Source organism: Dendrobates tinctorius, unplaced genomic scaffold, assembly GCF_039654945.1.
Source record: "Dendrobates tinctorius isolate UK_male_01 unplaced genomic scaffold, ASM3965494v1 ptg000161l, whole genome shotgun sequence".
In the NCBI taxonomy this organism is placed as follows: domain Eukaryota; kingdom Metazoa; phylum Chordata; class Amphibia; order Anura; family Dendrobatidae; genus Dendrobates; species Dendrobates tinctorius.
The window spans coordinates 937,303-953,986 of record NW_027361828.1 but is presented as its reverse complement, the minus strand read 5'-3'; the positions used below and the strand labels follow the sequence as shown (position 1 = coordinate 953,986).

At 51.5% G+C, this 16,684-nt stretch overlaps 2 protein-coding genes across 3 annotated transcripts in view; one reads left to right on the top strand and one right to left on the bottom strand.

Annotated features, from left to right (window-relative positions):
* The window catches only part of LOC141052507 (uncharacterized), a 79,015-nt gene extending 72,157 nt beyond the window's left edge, over positions 1-6,858 (bottom strand). Inside the window, exon 1 of the mRNA XM_073549759.1 lies at positions 5,415-6,858. The gene's annotated coding sequence lies outside the window, so the exon portion shown is untranslated. The remainder of the gene's footprint in view (positions 1-5,414) is intronic.
* Positions 6,859-12,151: 5,293 nt separating this feature from the next.
* Positions 12,152-16,684, top strand: part of RNF150 (ring finger protein 150) — a 388,101-nt gene continuing 383,568 nt past the window's right edge. For both annotated transcript variants that reach the window (XM_073549771.1, XM_073549770.1), the window contains exon 1: positions 12,152-12,823. In XM_073549771.1, coding sequence (XP_073405872.1) covers positions 12,379-12,823 — 445 coding nt within the window. In that variant the 5' untranslated portion in view covers positions 12,152-12,378. The remainder of the gene's footprint in view (positions 12,824-16,684) is intronic.

Genomic DNA, 16,684 nt, shown 5'->3' with positions numbered 1-16,684 from the left:
CCGGCCAGTGCTGCAGACAGGGGAGTGCTGTGTGTATATATATATATATATATATATATATATATATATATATATATATATATATATATATATATATACCAGTGTTCGGCCAGCCCTGCAGACAGGGGAGTGCTGTATGTATGTGTATATATATATATATATATATATATATATATATATATATATATATATATATATATATATATATATATATATACTGTATATATACCAGTGTCCGGCCAGCGCTGCAGACAGGGGAGTGCTGTGTATATATATATATATATATATATATATATATATATATATATATATATATATATATATATATATATATATATATATATACCAGTGTCCGGCCAGCCCTGCAGACAGGGGAGTGCTGTGTGTATATATATATATATATATATATATATATATATATATATATATACCAGTGTCTGGCCAGCGCTGCAGACAGGGGAGTGCTGTGTGTATATATATATGGGTCAGTGTCCGGCCAGCCCTGCAGACAGGGGAGTGCTGTGTATATATATATATATATATATATATATATATATATATACTGTATATATACCAGTGTCCAGCCAGCGCTGCAGCCAGGGGAGTGCTGTGTATATATATATATACCAGTGTCCGGCCAGCTCTGCAGCCAGGGGAGTGCTGTGTGTGTATATATATATACCAGTGTCCGGCCAGCCCTGCAGACAGGGGAGTGCTGTGTATGTGTGAGTATATATAGATCAGTGTCCGGCTAGCCCTGCAGACAGGGGAGTGCTGTGTATGTATGTGTATACAGTTGTGGCCAAAAGTATTGACACCCCTGCAATTCTGAATTCTGTCAGCTAATACTCAGTTTCTTCCTGAAAATGATTGCAAACACAAATTATTTGGTATTATCTTCATTTAATTTGTCTTAAATGAAAAAACACAAAAGAGAATGAAGCAAAAAGCAAAACATTGATCATTTCACACAAAACTCCAAAAATGGGCCAGACAAAAGTATTGGCACCCTCAGCCTAATACTTGGTTGCACAACCTTTAGCCAAAATAACTGCGACCAACCGCTTCCGCTAACCATCAATGAGTTTCTTACAATGCTCTGCTGGAATTTCTTCTTTGGCAAACTGCTCCAGGTCCCTGATATTTGAAGGGAGCCTTCTCCAAACTGCCATTTTTAGATCTCTCCACAGGTGTTCTATGGGATTCAGGTCTGGACTCATTGCTGGCCACCTTAGAAGTCTCCAGTGCTTTCTCTCAAACCATTTTCTAGTGCTTTTTGAAGTGTGTTTTGGGTCATTGTCCTGCTGGAAGACCCATGACCTCGGAGGGAGACCCAGCTTTCTCACACTGGGCCTACATTATGCTGCAAAATTTGTTGGTAGTCTTCTGACTTCATAATGCCATGCACACGGTCAAGCAGTCTAGTGCCAGAGGCAGCAAAGCAACCCCAAAACATCAGGGAACCTCCACCATGTTTGACTGTAGGAACCGTGTTCTTTTCTTTGAATGCCTCTTTTTTCTCCTGTAAACTCTATGTTGATGTCTTTGGCCAAAAAGCTCTACTTTTGTCTCATCTGACCAGAGAACATTCTTCCAAAACGTTTTAGGCTTTTTCAGGTAAGTTTTGGCAAACTCCAGCCTGGCTTTTTTATGCCTTGGGGTGAGAAGTGGGGTCTTCCTGGGTCTCCTACTATACAGTCCCTTTTCATTCAGACGCCGACGGATAGTACGGGTTGACACTGTTGTACCCTCGGACTGCAGGGCAGCTTGAACTTGTTTGGATGTTAGTCGAGGTTCTTTATCCAATATCCGCACAATCTTGCGTTGAAATCTCTTGTCAGTTTTTCTTTTCCATCCACATCTAGGGAGGTTAGCCACAGTGCCATGGGTTTTAAACTTCTTGATGACACTGCGCACGGTAGACACAGGAACATTCAGGTCTTTGGAGATGGACTTGTAGCCTTGAGATTGCTCATGCTTCCTCACAATTTGGTTTCTCAAGTCCTCAGACAGTTCTTTGGTCTTCTTTCATTTCTCCATGCTCAATGTGGTACAGACAAGGACCCAGGACAGAGGTTGAGTCATAGAATCATAGAATCGTAGAGTTGGAAGGGATCTCCTGGGCCATCTGGTCCAACCCCCTGCTCAAAGCAGGATTCGCTAAATCATCCCAGTCAGATGTCTGTCCAGCCTCTGTTTGAAGACTTCCATTGAAGGAGAACTCACCACTTCTCGTGGCAGCCTGTTCCACTCATTGATCACTCTAACTGTCAAAAAGTTTTTTCTAATATCTAATCTGTGTCTCCTCCCATTCAGTTTCATCCCATTGCTTCTAGTCTTTCCTTGTGCAAATGAGAATAAAGTTGATCCTTCTACAATGTGACAGCCCTTTAGATATTTGTAGACAGCTATTAAGTCTCCTCTCAGTCTTCTCTTTTGCAAACTAAACATTCCCAAATCCTGCAACCTTTCCTCAAAAGACAGGGTTTGCAGACCGGTCACCATTCTGGTCACTCTTTTCTGAACTTGCTCCAGTTTGTTGATGTCTTTTTTAAAATGTGGTGCCCAAAAGTGTACACAATATTCCAGATGAGGTCTGACCAATGAGGAGTAGAGGGAAATAATGACTTCACGTGATCTTGACTGTATGCTTCTGCTAATACATCCTAGAATTGCATTTGCCTTTTTTGCTGCTGCATCACACTGTTGACTCATATTCAGTCTGTGATCTATTAGTATACCCAAGTCTTTTTCATATGTGCTGTCAACTCGCCCTATTCCTCCCATTCTGTATATGCTTTTTTCATTTTTATTGCCCAGATGTAGTACTTTGCATTTTTCCCTGTTAAAACCCATTCTGTTAGTTGCTGCCCACTTTTCCAGTTTATTTATATCTTTTTGAATCCTCTCTCTCTCTTCTCTAGTATTAGCTGTCCCTCCTAGCTTTGTGTCATCAGCAAATTTAATCAGTTTACCCTCAATTCCTTCATCTAAATCGTTGATAAAGATGTTGAACAATACAGGGCCCATGACAGAGCCCTGTGGTACCCCACTTGAGACATTCTTCCAACTGGATGTGCAGCCATTTACGACCACTCTTTGTGTCCGATCACTAAGCCAGTTATGAATCCACCCAACAGTTGTCTTGTCCATTCCATACTTAGTCATTTTTTCAATAAGGATTGTGTGAGCTACTTTATCAAATGCTTTGCTGAAGTCAAGATATACTATATCTACAGCATTTCCTTGATCCACCCAATCAGTGATTCCATCATAGAAGGAAATTAAGTTAGTCTGACATGACTTATTAGTTACAAACCCATGCTGACTCTGTTTAATCACTTCATTCTTATCCAGGTACTGACATACATGTTGTTTAATAATTTGTTCAAAGATCTTTCCTGGTATAGAAGTCAGACTCACCGGCCTATAGTTGCCTGGGTCCACCTTCTTCCCCTTTTTGAAGATAGGAACAACATTTGTTCTTCTCCAGTCTTCTGGGACTTCTCCTGTTCTCCAAGAATTTTCAAAGATTATGGAGAGGGGTTCAAAAATTTCTTCTGCTATCTCCTTCAGTACTCTGGGGTGTAATTCATCTGTAATTCCTCACTATCTTTCTGTTTATACATATCCTGGATTCTTCTATTCCCTTAATAGGACAGTGAAGAACAGTTGATGTTACATTTCCTTTCTGAGAGAAAACAGATGCAAAATAGGAATTTAAAAGTTCAGCCTTCTCAACATCCTGTCTTACCATTTCATCATTTTCATCCTGTAAAAATCCTATAGCATCTTTGACTTTTCTTTTACTTTTGACATATCCCCAAAATCCTTTATTATTGCTTTTGACATCTCTTGCAAGCCTCAATTCATTTTCAGCTTTAGATAATCTGATTTGTGCCCTGCAGGTTCTGCAGACAGCATTATATTCTTCTTTAGATATGCCTCCCTGTTGTGAGTTCATTTTCCCCTTCGTCACTGAGGTCTGGTGAACTCCCTATTCTGGTAAAGGAAGGTAATGAGCCTGATTATCAGGCACCTGAGCCTAATGATGATGACTGGCTGAGTGGAGTCACGGACTGGATATAAGGCTGCCGATGCCCTTCTGCCCTGCGGGTGATTTCTCTGTGGACTTCTTTGAGACCAGTCTGATTCCTGCTCCTCTAAAGCTAAGTTTTCTGCTTTGCCTGTTAGCTTTTGTGTTTTGTTTTTGTTTGCCTTGCTTTTCTGGATTCTGCCATTGCCTGCTGGGGTGAGCTGAATCTCCTTTTGCCGGTTGCTCTGTCTTCAGAATATTCCTGAGTACTGACATAGCCTTTTTGAAGCCTAGCATCTTCAGGGCCTTTTTTCACTTTCAGTTTGTTGGCTCTGATTTTCATAGGGTTTTTCACGGATTGCAGACAGCAGCCTTCCTGTCCTTTCCTATCTAGTTAGCTTGGGCCCCGTCTTTGCTCAGTCTATCTTTCTGTCTGTGTTAGTGTTCTTTCTTCTTGCCTCACTGTCATTATATGTTGGGGGCTGCCTTTTGCTTTGGGGTCTGCTCTGGGGCAGTTTAGATTTCCCTTTCTGTCTTTAGGCTATATAGTCCTCCGGCTGTGATCGAGGGGTCTAGGGCATCGTAGGAACCCCCCACGGCTACTGCTAGTTGTGTTGATAGGTTCAGGGGTCTGCAATCCGATAGCTGCCAACTTCTCTGGTTTTCTGGACTTAGCTAGCATTTCTGTTTTTGCCTCCTACGGTGACTCATTCATAACACCTCCCTCTTTCCATTTTATAAACATTTTTTTCTTCCTTTTTAGCATGTGCTTAAGTTCTGTGTTCATCCATCCTGGTTTCCTTAAATGCTTCCTATTCTTCCCTGTTTTCGGAATTGTTAACAATTGTGCTTTGAGAATTTTTCAAGATTTCCCATCCTTCCTGGACATTTTTGTCTTTAAGGATATCCAGCCATTGGATCCCTCCAATTCTCTTTATGAATCCCTTAAAATCTGCCTTTCTGAAATCTAACCTTGACGTCTGAGTCTTCACAGGTCTTCCTCCTCTAGTTATCCAAAATTCTAAAAAAGCATGGTCGCTACCTCCTAGGGTCCCAGCCACTTTTACCTCCTCAACCATTTCCTCCCTGTTTATAAGGATTAGATCCAAGGTAGCAGTTCCCCTTGTTTTCTCCCCTACCTTTTGGAAGATAAAGTTGTCAGCAAGAGAGGATAAGAATTTCCTTGACCTGTTAGTTTTGCCTGAGAGAGATTCCCAACAAATGTCTGGATATTTGAAATCTCCCATGACAACTACCGTATTTTTCGGACTATAAGACGCACCGGACCATAAGACGCACCCCAATTTTCAGTAGGAAAATAGGGAAAAAAAATAATGTGTCAAATGGAGGTCCGTCTTACAGTCCGAATTCAGCTTACCTGGGAAGGGATCCGCCACAGGTGGATAAGTAGTCACAGGGGTCATTCAGTGGTCCAGGCTCGTGCGGTGGCTGCTCTGTGCTGGGGCAGGTTGGTTGTGCTGGGGCAGCTGCGCTTGGGTAGGGGCAGCTGTGCTGGGGCAAAGGCAGCAGTGCTGGGGCAGGGGCAGCAGTGCTGGGGCTGGGGCAGCAGTGCTGGGGCAGCAGTGCTGGGGCTGGGGCAGCTGTGCTGGGGCAGGGGCAGCTGTGCTGGGGCTGCTGTGCTGGGGCAGGGGCAGCAGTGCTGGGGCAGGGGCAGCAGTGCTGGGGCAGCTGTGCTGGGGCAGCTGTGCTGGGGCAGGGGCAGCAGTGCTGGGGCAGGGGCAGCTGTGCTGGGGCAGGGGCAGCTGTGCTGGGCCTGGGGCAGCTGCGCTGAGGCAGGGGCAGCAGTGCCGGGGCAGCTGCGCTGGGGCAGGGGCAGCAGTGCTGGGGCAGCAGTGCTGAGGCAGGGGCAGCATTGCTGGGGCTGGGGCAGCAGTGCTGAGGCAGGGGCAGCTGTGCTGGGGCTGGGGCAGCAGTGCTGGGGCTGGGGCAGCAGTGCTGGGGCAGCAGTGCTGCCGCAGTGCTGGGGCAGCAGTGCTGGGGCTGGGGCAGCAGTGCTGGGGCAGCAGTGCTGGGGCTGGGGCAGCAGTGCTGGGGCTGGGGCAGCAGTGCTGGGGCTGGGGCAGCTGTTCTGAGGCAGGGGCAACTGTGCTGGGGCAGGGGCAGCTGTGCTGAGGCAGGGGCAGCTGTGCTGGGGCTGGAGCAGCTGTGCTGGGGCAGGGGCAGCAGTGCTGGGGCTGGGGCAGCTGTGCTGAGGCAGGGGCAACTGTGCTGGGGCTGGGGCAGCTGTGCTGGGGCAGCTGTGCTGAGGCAGAGGCAGGAGCAGCTGTGCTGGGGCAGGGGCAGCAGTGCTGGGGCTGGGGCAGTGTGGCACTAGTGCCTGCATGTGGTGGTGGCATAAGCTGCACTTGTAGATCAGTGTGGCACCGATGCCTGCATGTGGTGGTGGCATAAGCTGCACTTGTAGATCAGTGTGGCACCGGTGCCTGCATGTGGTGGTGGCATAAGTTGCACTTGTAGATCAGTGTGGCACCGGTGCCTGCATGTGGTGGTGGCATAAGTTGCACTTGTAGATCAGTGTGGCACTGATGCCTGCATGTGGTGGTGGCATAAGCAGCACTTGTAGATCAGTGTGGCACCGGTGCCTGCATGTGGTGGTGGCATAAGCTGCACTTGTAGATCAGTGTGGCACCGGTGCCTGCATGTGGTGGTGGCATAAGCTGCACTTGTTGATCAGTGTGGCACCGGTGCCTGCATGTGGTGGTGGCATAAGCTGCACTTGTAGATCAGTGTGGCACTGGTGCCTGCATGTGGTGGTGGCATAAGCTGCACTTGTAGATCAGTGTGGCACCGGTGCCTGCATGTGGTGGTGGCATAAGCTGCACTTGTAGATCAGTGTGGCACCGGTGCCTGCATGTGGTGGTGGTGGCATAAGCTGCACTTGTAGATCAGTGTGGCACCTGTGCCTGCATGTGGTGGTGGCATAAGCTGCACTTGTAGATCAGTGTGGCACCTGTGCCTGCATGTGGTGGTGGCATAAGCTGCACTTGTAGATCAGTGTGGCACCGGTGCCTGCATGTGGTGGTGGCATAAGCTGCACTTGTAGATCAGTGTGGCACCGGTGCCTGCATGTGGTGGTGGCATAAGCTGCACTTGTAGATCAGTGTGGCACCTGTGCCTGCATGTGGTGGTGGCATAAGCTTCACTTGTAGATCAGTGTGGCACCGGTGCCTGCATGTGGTGGCATAAGCTGCACTTGTAGATCAGTGTGGCACCGGTGCCTGCATGTGGTGGTGGCATAAGCTGCACTTGTAGATCAATGTGGCGCTGGTGCCTGCATGTGGTGGTGGCATAAGCTGCACTTGTAGATCAGTGTGGCACTAGTGCCTACATGTGGTGGTGGCATAAGCTGCACTTGTAGATCAGTGTGGCACCGGTGCCTGCATGTGGTGGTGGCATAAGTTGCACTTGTAGATCAGTGTGGCACTGATGCCTGCATGTGGTGGTGGCATAAGCAGCACTTGTAGATCAGTGTGGCACCGGTGCCTGCATGTGGTGGTGGCATAAGCTGCACTTGTAGATCAGTGTGGCACCGGTGCCTGCATGTGGTGGTGGCATAAGCTGCACTTGTTGATCAGTGTGGCACCGGTGCCTGCATGTGGTGGTGGCATAAGCTGCACTTGTAGATCAGTGTGGCACTGGTGCCTGCATGTGGTGGTGGCATAAGCTGCACTTGTAGATCAGTGTGGCACCGGTGCCTGCATGTGGTGGTGGCATAAGCTGCACTTGTAGATCAGTGTGGCACCGGTGCCTGCATGTGGTGGTGGTGGCATAAGCTGCACTTGTAGATCAGTGTGGCACCGGTGCCTGCATGTGGTGGTGGTGGCATAAGCTGCACTTGTAGATCAGTGTGGCACCTGTGCCTGCATGTGGTGGTGGCATAAGCTGCACTTGTAGATCAGTGTGGCACCGGTGCCTGCATGTGGTGGTGGCATAAGCTGCACTTGTAGATCAGTGTGGCACCTGTGCCTGCATGTGGTGGTGGCATAAGCTTCACTTGTAGATCAGTGTGGCACCGGTGCCTGCATGTGGTGGTGGTGGCATAAGCTGCACTTGTAGATCAGTGTGGCACCGGTGCCTGCATGTGGTGGTGGCATAAGCTGCACTTGTAGATCAGTGTGGCGCTGGTGCCTGCATGTGGTGGTGGCATAAGCTGCACTTGTAGATCAGTGTGGCACTAGTGCCTACATGTGGTGGTGGCATAAGCTGCACTTGTAGATCAGTGTGGCACCGGTGCCTGCATGTGGTGGTGGTGGCATAGCTGCACTTGTAGATCAGTGTGGCACTGGTGCCTGCATGTGGTGGTGGCATAAGCTGCACTTGTAGATCAGTGTGGCTCCGGTGCTTGCATGTGGTGGTGGCATAAGCTGCACTTGTAGATCAGTGTGGCACCGGTGCCTGCATGTGGTGGTGGCATAAGCTGCACTTGTAGATCAGTGTGGCACCGGTGCCTGCATGTGGTGGTGGCATAAGCTGCACTTGTAGATCAGTGTGGCACCGGTGCCTGCATGTGGTGGTGGCATAAGCTGTACTTGTAGATCAGTGTGGCTCCGGTGCCTGCATGTGGTGGTGGCATAGCTGCACTTGTAGATCAGTGTGGCACCGGTGCCTGCATGTGGTGGTGGCATAAGCTGCACTTGTAGATCAGTGTGGCACCGGTGCCTGCATGTGGTGGTGGCATAAGCTGCACTTGTAGATCAGTGTGGCACCGGTGCCTGCATGTGGTGGTGGCATAAGCTGCACTTGTAGATCAGTGTGGCACCTGTGCCTGCATGTGGTGGTGGCATAAGCTTCACTTGTAGATCAGTGTGGCACCGGTGCCTGCATGTGGTGGCATAAGCTGCACTTGTAGATCAGTGTGGCACCGGTGCCTGCATGTGGTGGTGGCATAAGCTGCACTTGTAGATCAATGTGGCGCTGGTGCCTGCATGTGGTGGTGGCATAAGCTGCACTTGTAGATCAGTGTGGCACTAGTGCCTACATGTGGTGGTGGCATAAGCTGCACTTGTAGATCAGTGTGGCACCGGTGCCTGCATGTGGTGGTGGCATAAGTTGCACTTGTAGATCAGTGTGGCACTGATGCCTGCATGTGGTGGTGGCATAAGCAGCACTTGTAGATCAGTGTGGCACCGGTGCCTGCATGTGGTGGTGGCATAAGCTGCACTTGTAGATCAGTGTGGCACCGGTGCCTGCATGTGGTGGTGGCATAAGCTGCACTTGTTGATCAGTGTGGCACCGGTGCCTGCATGTGGTGGTGGCATAAGCTGCACTTGTAGATCAGTGTGGCACTGGTGCCTGCATGTGGTGGTGGCATAAGCTGCACTTGTAGATCAGTGTGGCACCGGTGCCTGCATGTGGTGGTGGCATAAGCTGCACTTGTAGATCAGTGTGGCACCGGTGCCTGCATGTGGTGGTGGTGGCATAAGCTGCACTTGTAGATCAGTGTGGCACCTGTGCCTGCATGTGGTGGTGGCATAAGCTGCACTTGTAGATCAGTGTGGCACCTGTGCCTGCATGTGGTGGTGGCATAAGCTGCACTTGTAGATCAGTGTGGCACCGGTGCCTGCATGTGGTGGTGGCATAAGCTTCACTTGTAGATCAGTGTGGCACCGGTGCCTGCATGTGGTGGTGGTGGCATAAGCTGCACTTGTAGATCAGTGTGGCACCGGTGCCTGCATGTGGTGGTGGCATAAGCTGCACTTGTAGATCAGTGTGGCGCTGGTGCCTGCATGTGGTGGTGGCATAAGCTGCACTTGTAGATCAGTGTGGCACTAGTGCCTACATGTGGTGGTGGCATAAGCTGCACTTGTAGATCAGTGTGGCACCGGTGCCTGCATGTGGTGGTGGTGGCATAGCTGCACTTGTAGATCAGTGTGGCACTGGTGCCTGCATGTGGTGGTGGCATAAGCTGCACTTGTAGATCAGTGTGGCTCCGGTGCTTGCATGTGGTGGTGGCATAAGCTGCACTTGTAGATCAGTGTGGCTCCGGTGCCTGCATGTGGTGGTGGCATAAGCTGCACTTGTAGATCAGTGTGGCACCGGTGCCTGCATGTGGTGGTGGCATAAGCTGCACTTGTAGATCAGTGTGGCACCGGTGCCTGCATGTGGTGGTGGCATAAGCTGCACTTGTAGATCAGTGTGGCACCGGTGCCTGCATGTGGTGGTGGCATAGCTGCACTTGTAGATCAGTGTGGCACCGGTGCCTGCATGTGGTGGTGGTATAAGCTGCACTTGTAGATCAGTGTGGCACCGGTGCCTGCATGTGGTGGTGGCATAAGCTGCACTTGTAGATCAGTGTGGCACCTGTGCTTGCATGTGGTGGTGGCATAAGCTGCACTTGTAGATCAGTGTGGCACCTGTGCCTGCATGTGGTGGTGGCATAAGCTGCACTTGTAGATCAGTGTGGCACCTGTGCTTGCATGTGGTGGTGGCATAAGCTGCACTTGTAGATCAGTGTGGCACCGGTGCCTGCATGTGGTGGTGGCATAAGCTGCACTTGTAGATCAGTGTGGCACCGGTGCCTGCATGTGGTGGTGGCATAAGCTGCACTTGTAGATCAGTGTGGCACCGGTGCCTGCATGTGGTGGTGGCATAAGCTGCACTTGTAGATCAGTGTGGCACCTGTGCTTGCATGTGGTGGTGGCATAAGCTGCACTTGTAGATCAGTGTGGCACCTGTGCCTGCATGTGGTGGTGGCATAAGCTGCACTTGTAGATCAGTGTGGCACCTGTGCTTGCATGTGGTGGTGGCATAAGCTGCACTTGTAGATCAGTGTGGCACCGGTGCCTGCATGTGGTGGTGGCATAAGCTGCACTTGTAGATCAGTGTGGCTCCGGTGCCTGCATGTGGTGGTGGCATAAGCTGCACTTGTAGATCAGTGTGGCACCGGTGCCTGCATGTGGTGGTGGCATAAGCTGCACTTGTAGATCAGTGTGGCACCTGTGCTTGCATGTGGTGGTGGCATAAGCTGCACTTGTAGATCAGTGTGGCACCTGTGCCTGCATGTGGTGGTGGCATAAGCTGCACTTGTAGATCAGTGTGGCACCTGTGCCTGCATGTGGTGGTGGCATAAGCTGCACTTGTAGATCAGTGTGGCACCTGTGCTTGCATGTGGTGGTGGCATAAGCTGCACTTGTAGATCAGTGTGACACCGGTGCCTGCATGTGGTGGTGGCATAAGCTGCACTTGTAGATCAGTGTGGCACCGGTGCCTGCATGTGGTGGTGGCATAAGCTGCACTTGTAGATCAGTGTGGCTCCGGTGCCTGCATGTGGTGGTGGCATAAGCTGCACTTGTAGATCAGTGTGGCACCGGTGCCTGCATGTGGTGGTGGCATAAGCTGCACTTGTAGATCAGTGTGGCACCGGTGCCTGCATGTGGTGGTGGCATAAGCTGCACTTGTAGATCAGTGTGGCACCGGTGCCTGCATGTGGTGGTGGCATAGCTGCACTTGTAGATCAGTGTGGCACCGGTGCCTGCATGTGGTGGTGGCATAAGCTGCACTTGTAGATCAGTGTGGCACCGGTGCCTGCATGTGGTGGTGGCATAAGCTGCACTTGTAGATCAGTGTGGCACCGGTGCCTGCATGTGGTGGTGGCATAAGCTGCACTTGTAGATCAGTGTGGCACCTGTGCTTGCATGTGGTGGTGGCATAAGCTGCACTTGTAGATCAGTGTGGCACCGGTGCCTGCATGTGGTGGTGGCATAGCTGCACTTGTAGATCAGTGTGGCACCGGTGCCTGCATGTGGTGGTGGCATAAGCTGCACTTGTAGATCAGTGTGGCACTGGTGCCTGCATGTGGTGGTGGCATAAGCTGCACTTGTAGATCAGTGTGGCACCGGTGCCTGCATGTGGTGGTGGCATAAGCTGCACTTGTAGATCAGTGTGGCACTGGTGCCTGCATGTGGTGGTGGCATAAGCTGCACTTGTAGATCAGTGTGGCACCGGTGCCTGCATGTGGTGGTGGCATAGCTGCACTTGTAGATCAGTGTGGCACCGGTGCCTGCATGTGGTTACCCTGTAGCAGTGCCCCCCAGTGACAGAGCTGTCAGTCCCTCCGCACACCAGGCTCCTCCTATGGAAGGCTGAGGAGGAGGGCAGTCACAGGCAGGACCCAAACAAAGCTGCGGTGCCCTGCACGGCTCCCTGTGCCAGCCGGAGCACTGGAGGCCGCCATGACCTAACCGAGCCCAGCCATCACCGGGCAGCACCGGATACAGAGCGGGCAGAGGCGGCGGGGGAGAGAGCGGAGCTCCAGCCGCGGCAGCCAATGAGCGGCCCGTCTCCGGCGGTGACATCTGCAGCAGGCAGAGCAGCGAATAAAGATGGCAATGTCTCTGATCCAGGCATGCCGCAGCCTGGCGCTCTCCACCTGGCTCATCTCCTGCTGCTTCGTGCATCTGCTCTGCATGGACTTCACGGTGGCGGAGAAGGAGGAATGGTACACGGCCTTCGTCAACATCACCTACCATGACCCGGCCAGCGGCACCAACCGGACGGAGAAGAGCGAGTGCGGGCGCTACGGGGAGCACTCCCTGAAGCAGGATGCCTGGGGCTGGGCGGTGATGCCCTCCCCGCAGGACAGACTGGCCTGTGACCCGGCCGCCAAGTTCCCGGTGCCGGCCCATGCCGGGAGATGGGTGGCCCTGATCCCCATAGGGAACTGCACGTGTAGGGAGAAGATCCGGCATGCCGCCCTGCACAACGCCTCGGCCGTGCTCGTCTACAACGTGGGCTTCGGCAATGACACCATCACCATGTCCCATCCAGGTCAGTGTCTGCCCTCCACCAGCTCTGCCCACATGGCACCGAGACTGTCACTGCCAGGGGTGCTGTGCATGCCTCAGTAATGTGTGCCAGGGGGCAGCACACAGCTGTATACACAGGTGACAGCACACAGCAGTGCCAGGGAGCAGCACACAGCCACATATACAGGTGACAGCACACAGCAGTATACACAGGTGACAGCACACAGCAGTGCCAGGGGGCAGCACACAGCTATATACACAGGTGACAGCACACAGCTGTATACACAGGGGGCAGCACACAGCTATATACACAGGTGACAGCACACAGCTGTATACACAGGGGACAGCACACAGCTGTATACACAGGGGACAGCACACAGCTGTGCCAGGGGACAGCACACAGCTATATACACAGGTGACAGCACACAGCAGTGCCAGGGGACAGCAAACAGCTATATACACAGGGGCCAGCACACAGCTGTATACACAGGGGCCAGCACACAGCTGTATACACAGGGGACAGCACACAGCAGTGCCAGGGAGCAGCACACAGCCATATATACAGGTGACAGCACACAGCAGTATACACAGGTGACAGCACACAGCAGTGCCAGGGAGCAGCACACAGCCATATATACAGGTGACAGCACACAGCAGTATACACAGGTGACAGCACACAGCAGTGCCAGGGAGCAGCACACAGCCATATATACAAGTGACAGCACACAGCAGTATACACAGGTGACAGCACACAGCTGTATACACAGGGGCCAGCACACAGCTGTATACACAGGGGACAGCACACAGCTGTATACACAGGGGCCAGCACACAGCTGTATACACAGGGGCCAGCACACAGCTGTATACACAGGGGACAGCATACAGCTGTATACACAGGTGACAGCACACAGCAGTGCCAGGGAGCAGCACACAGCCATATATACAGGTGACAGCACACAGCAGTATACACAGGTGACAGCACACAGCAGTGCCAGGGGGCAGCACACAGCTATATACACAGGTGACAGCACACAGCTGTATACACAGGGGCCAGCACACAGCTGTATACACAGGGGGCAGCACACAGCTATATACACAGGTGACAGCACACAGCTGTATACACAGGGGACAGCACACAGCTGTATACACAGGGGACAGCACACAGCTGTGCCAGGGGACAGCACACAGCTATATACACAGGTGACAGCACACAGCAGTGCCAGGGGACAGCAAACAGCTATATACACAGGGGCCAGCACACAGCTGTATACACAGGGGCCAGCACACAGCTGTATACACAGGGGACAGCACACAGCTATATACACAGGTGACAACACACAGCTGTATACACAGGGGCCAGCACACAGCTGTATACACAGGTGACAGCACACAGCTGTATACACAGGTGACAGCACACAGCTGTATACACAGGTGACAGCACACAGCTGTATACACAGGGGACAGCACACAGCAGTGCCAGTGGACAGCACACAGCTATATACACAGGTGACAACACACAGCTGTATACACAGGGGCCAGCACACAGCTGTATACACAGGGGACAGCACACAGCTATATACACAGGTGACAACACACAGCTGTATACACAGGGGCCAGAACACAGCTGTATACACAGGTGACAGCACACAGCTGTATACACAGGTGACAACACACAGCTGTATACACAGGGGCCAGAACACAGCTGTATACACAGGGGACAGCACACAGCTATATACACAGGTGACAACACACAGCTGTATACACAGGGGCCAGCACACAGCTGTATACACAGGTGACAGCACACAGCTGTATACACAGGGGACAGCACACAGCTGTATACACAGGGGACAGCACACAGCTGTATACACAGGGGACAGCACACAACAGTGCCAGTGGACAGCACATTAATGTATACACAGGTGACAGCACACAGCTGTATACACAGGTGACAACACACAGCTGTATACACAGGTGACAGCACACAGCTGTATACACAGAGGGCAGCACACAGCTGTATACACAGGGGACAGCACACAGCTGTATACATAGGGGACAGCACACAGCTGTATACACAGGTGACAGCACACAGCTGTATACACAGGTGACAGCACACAGCTGTATACACAGGGGACAGCACACAACTGTATACACAGGGGACAGCACACAACTGTATACACAGGTGACAGCACACAGCTGTATACACAGAGGGCAGCACACAGCTGTATACATAGGGGACAGCACACAGCTGTATACACAGGGGACAGCACACAGCTGTATACACAGGGGACAACAAACAGCAGTGCAAGGGGACAGCACATTAATGTATACACAGGTGACAGCACACAGCTGTATACACAGGTGACAGAACACAGTTGTATACACAGGTGACAGCACACAGCTGTATACACAGGTGACAGCACACAGCTGTATACACAGGGGACAGCACACAGCTGTATACACAGGGGACAGCCCACAGCTGTATACATAGGGGACAGCACACAGCTGTATACACAGGTGACAACACACAGCAGTGCCAGGGGACAGCACATTAGTGTATACACAGGTGACAGCACACAGCTGTATACACAGGGGACAGCACACAGCTGTATACACAGGTGACAACACACAGCAGTGCAAGGGGACAGCACATTAATGTATACACAGGACACAGGTGACAGCACACAGCTGTGCCAGGGGACAGCACATTAATGTATACACAGGTGACAGTACACAGCTGTGCCAGGGGGCAGCACACAGCTGTATACACAGGTGACAACACACAGCTGTGCCAGGGGACAGCACATTAATATATACACAGGTGACAGCACACAGCTGTATACACAGGTGACAGCACATTACTGTATATACAGGTGACAGCACACAGCTGTGCCAGGTGGCAGCACATTACTTACTGTATACACAGGTGACAGCACACAGCTGTGCCAGGGGGCAGCACCTTACTGTATACACAGGTGACAGCATATTACTGTATATACAGGTGACAGCACACAGCTGTGCCAGGGGGCAGCACATTACTGTATACACAGGTGACAGCACACAACTGTATACACAGGGGGCAGCACATTACTGTATATACAGGTGACAGCACACAGCTGTGCCAGGGGGCAGCACATTACTGTATACACAGGTGACAGCACACAGCTGTGCCAGGGGGCAGCACATTACTGTATATACAGGTGACAGCACACAGCTGTGCCAGGGGGCAGCACATTACTGTATATACAGGTGACAGCACACAGCTGTACCAGGGGGCAGCACATTACGGTATACACAGGTGACAGCACACAGCTGTGCCAGGGGGCAGCACATTACTGTATGTACAGGTGACAGCACACAGCTGTGCCAGGGAAGCAGCACATTACTGTATATACAGGTGACAGCACACAGCTGTGCCAGGGGGCAGCACATTACTGTATGTACAGGGGGCAGCACGCAGCTGTGCCAGGGGAGCAGCACATTACTGTATATACAAGTGACAGCACACATCTGTGCCAGGGGGCTGCACATTACTGTATATACAGGTGACACCACATAGCTGTGCCAGGGGGCAGCACATTACTGTATATACAGGTGACAGCACACAACTGTATACACAGGGGGCAGCACATTACTGTATATACAGGTGACAGCACACAGCTGTGCCAGGGGACATCACACTACTGTGTACAGGTGACAGCACACAGCTGTGCCAGGGGGCAGCACATTACTGTGTATACAGGTGACAGCACACAGCTGTGCCAGGCAGCACAATATTGTATATACAGGTGACAGCACACAGCTGTGCCAGGGGGCATCACATCACTGTATACACAGGTGACAGCACACAGCTGTGCCAGGGGACATCACACTACTGTGTACAGGT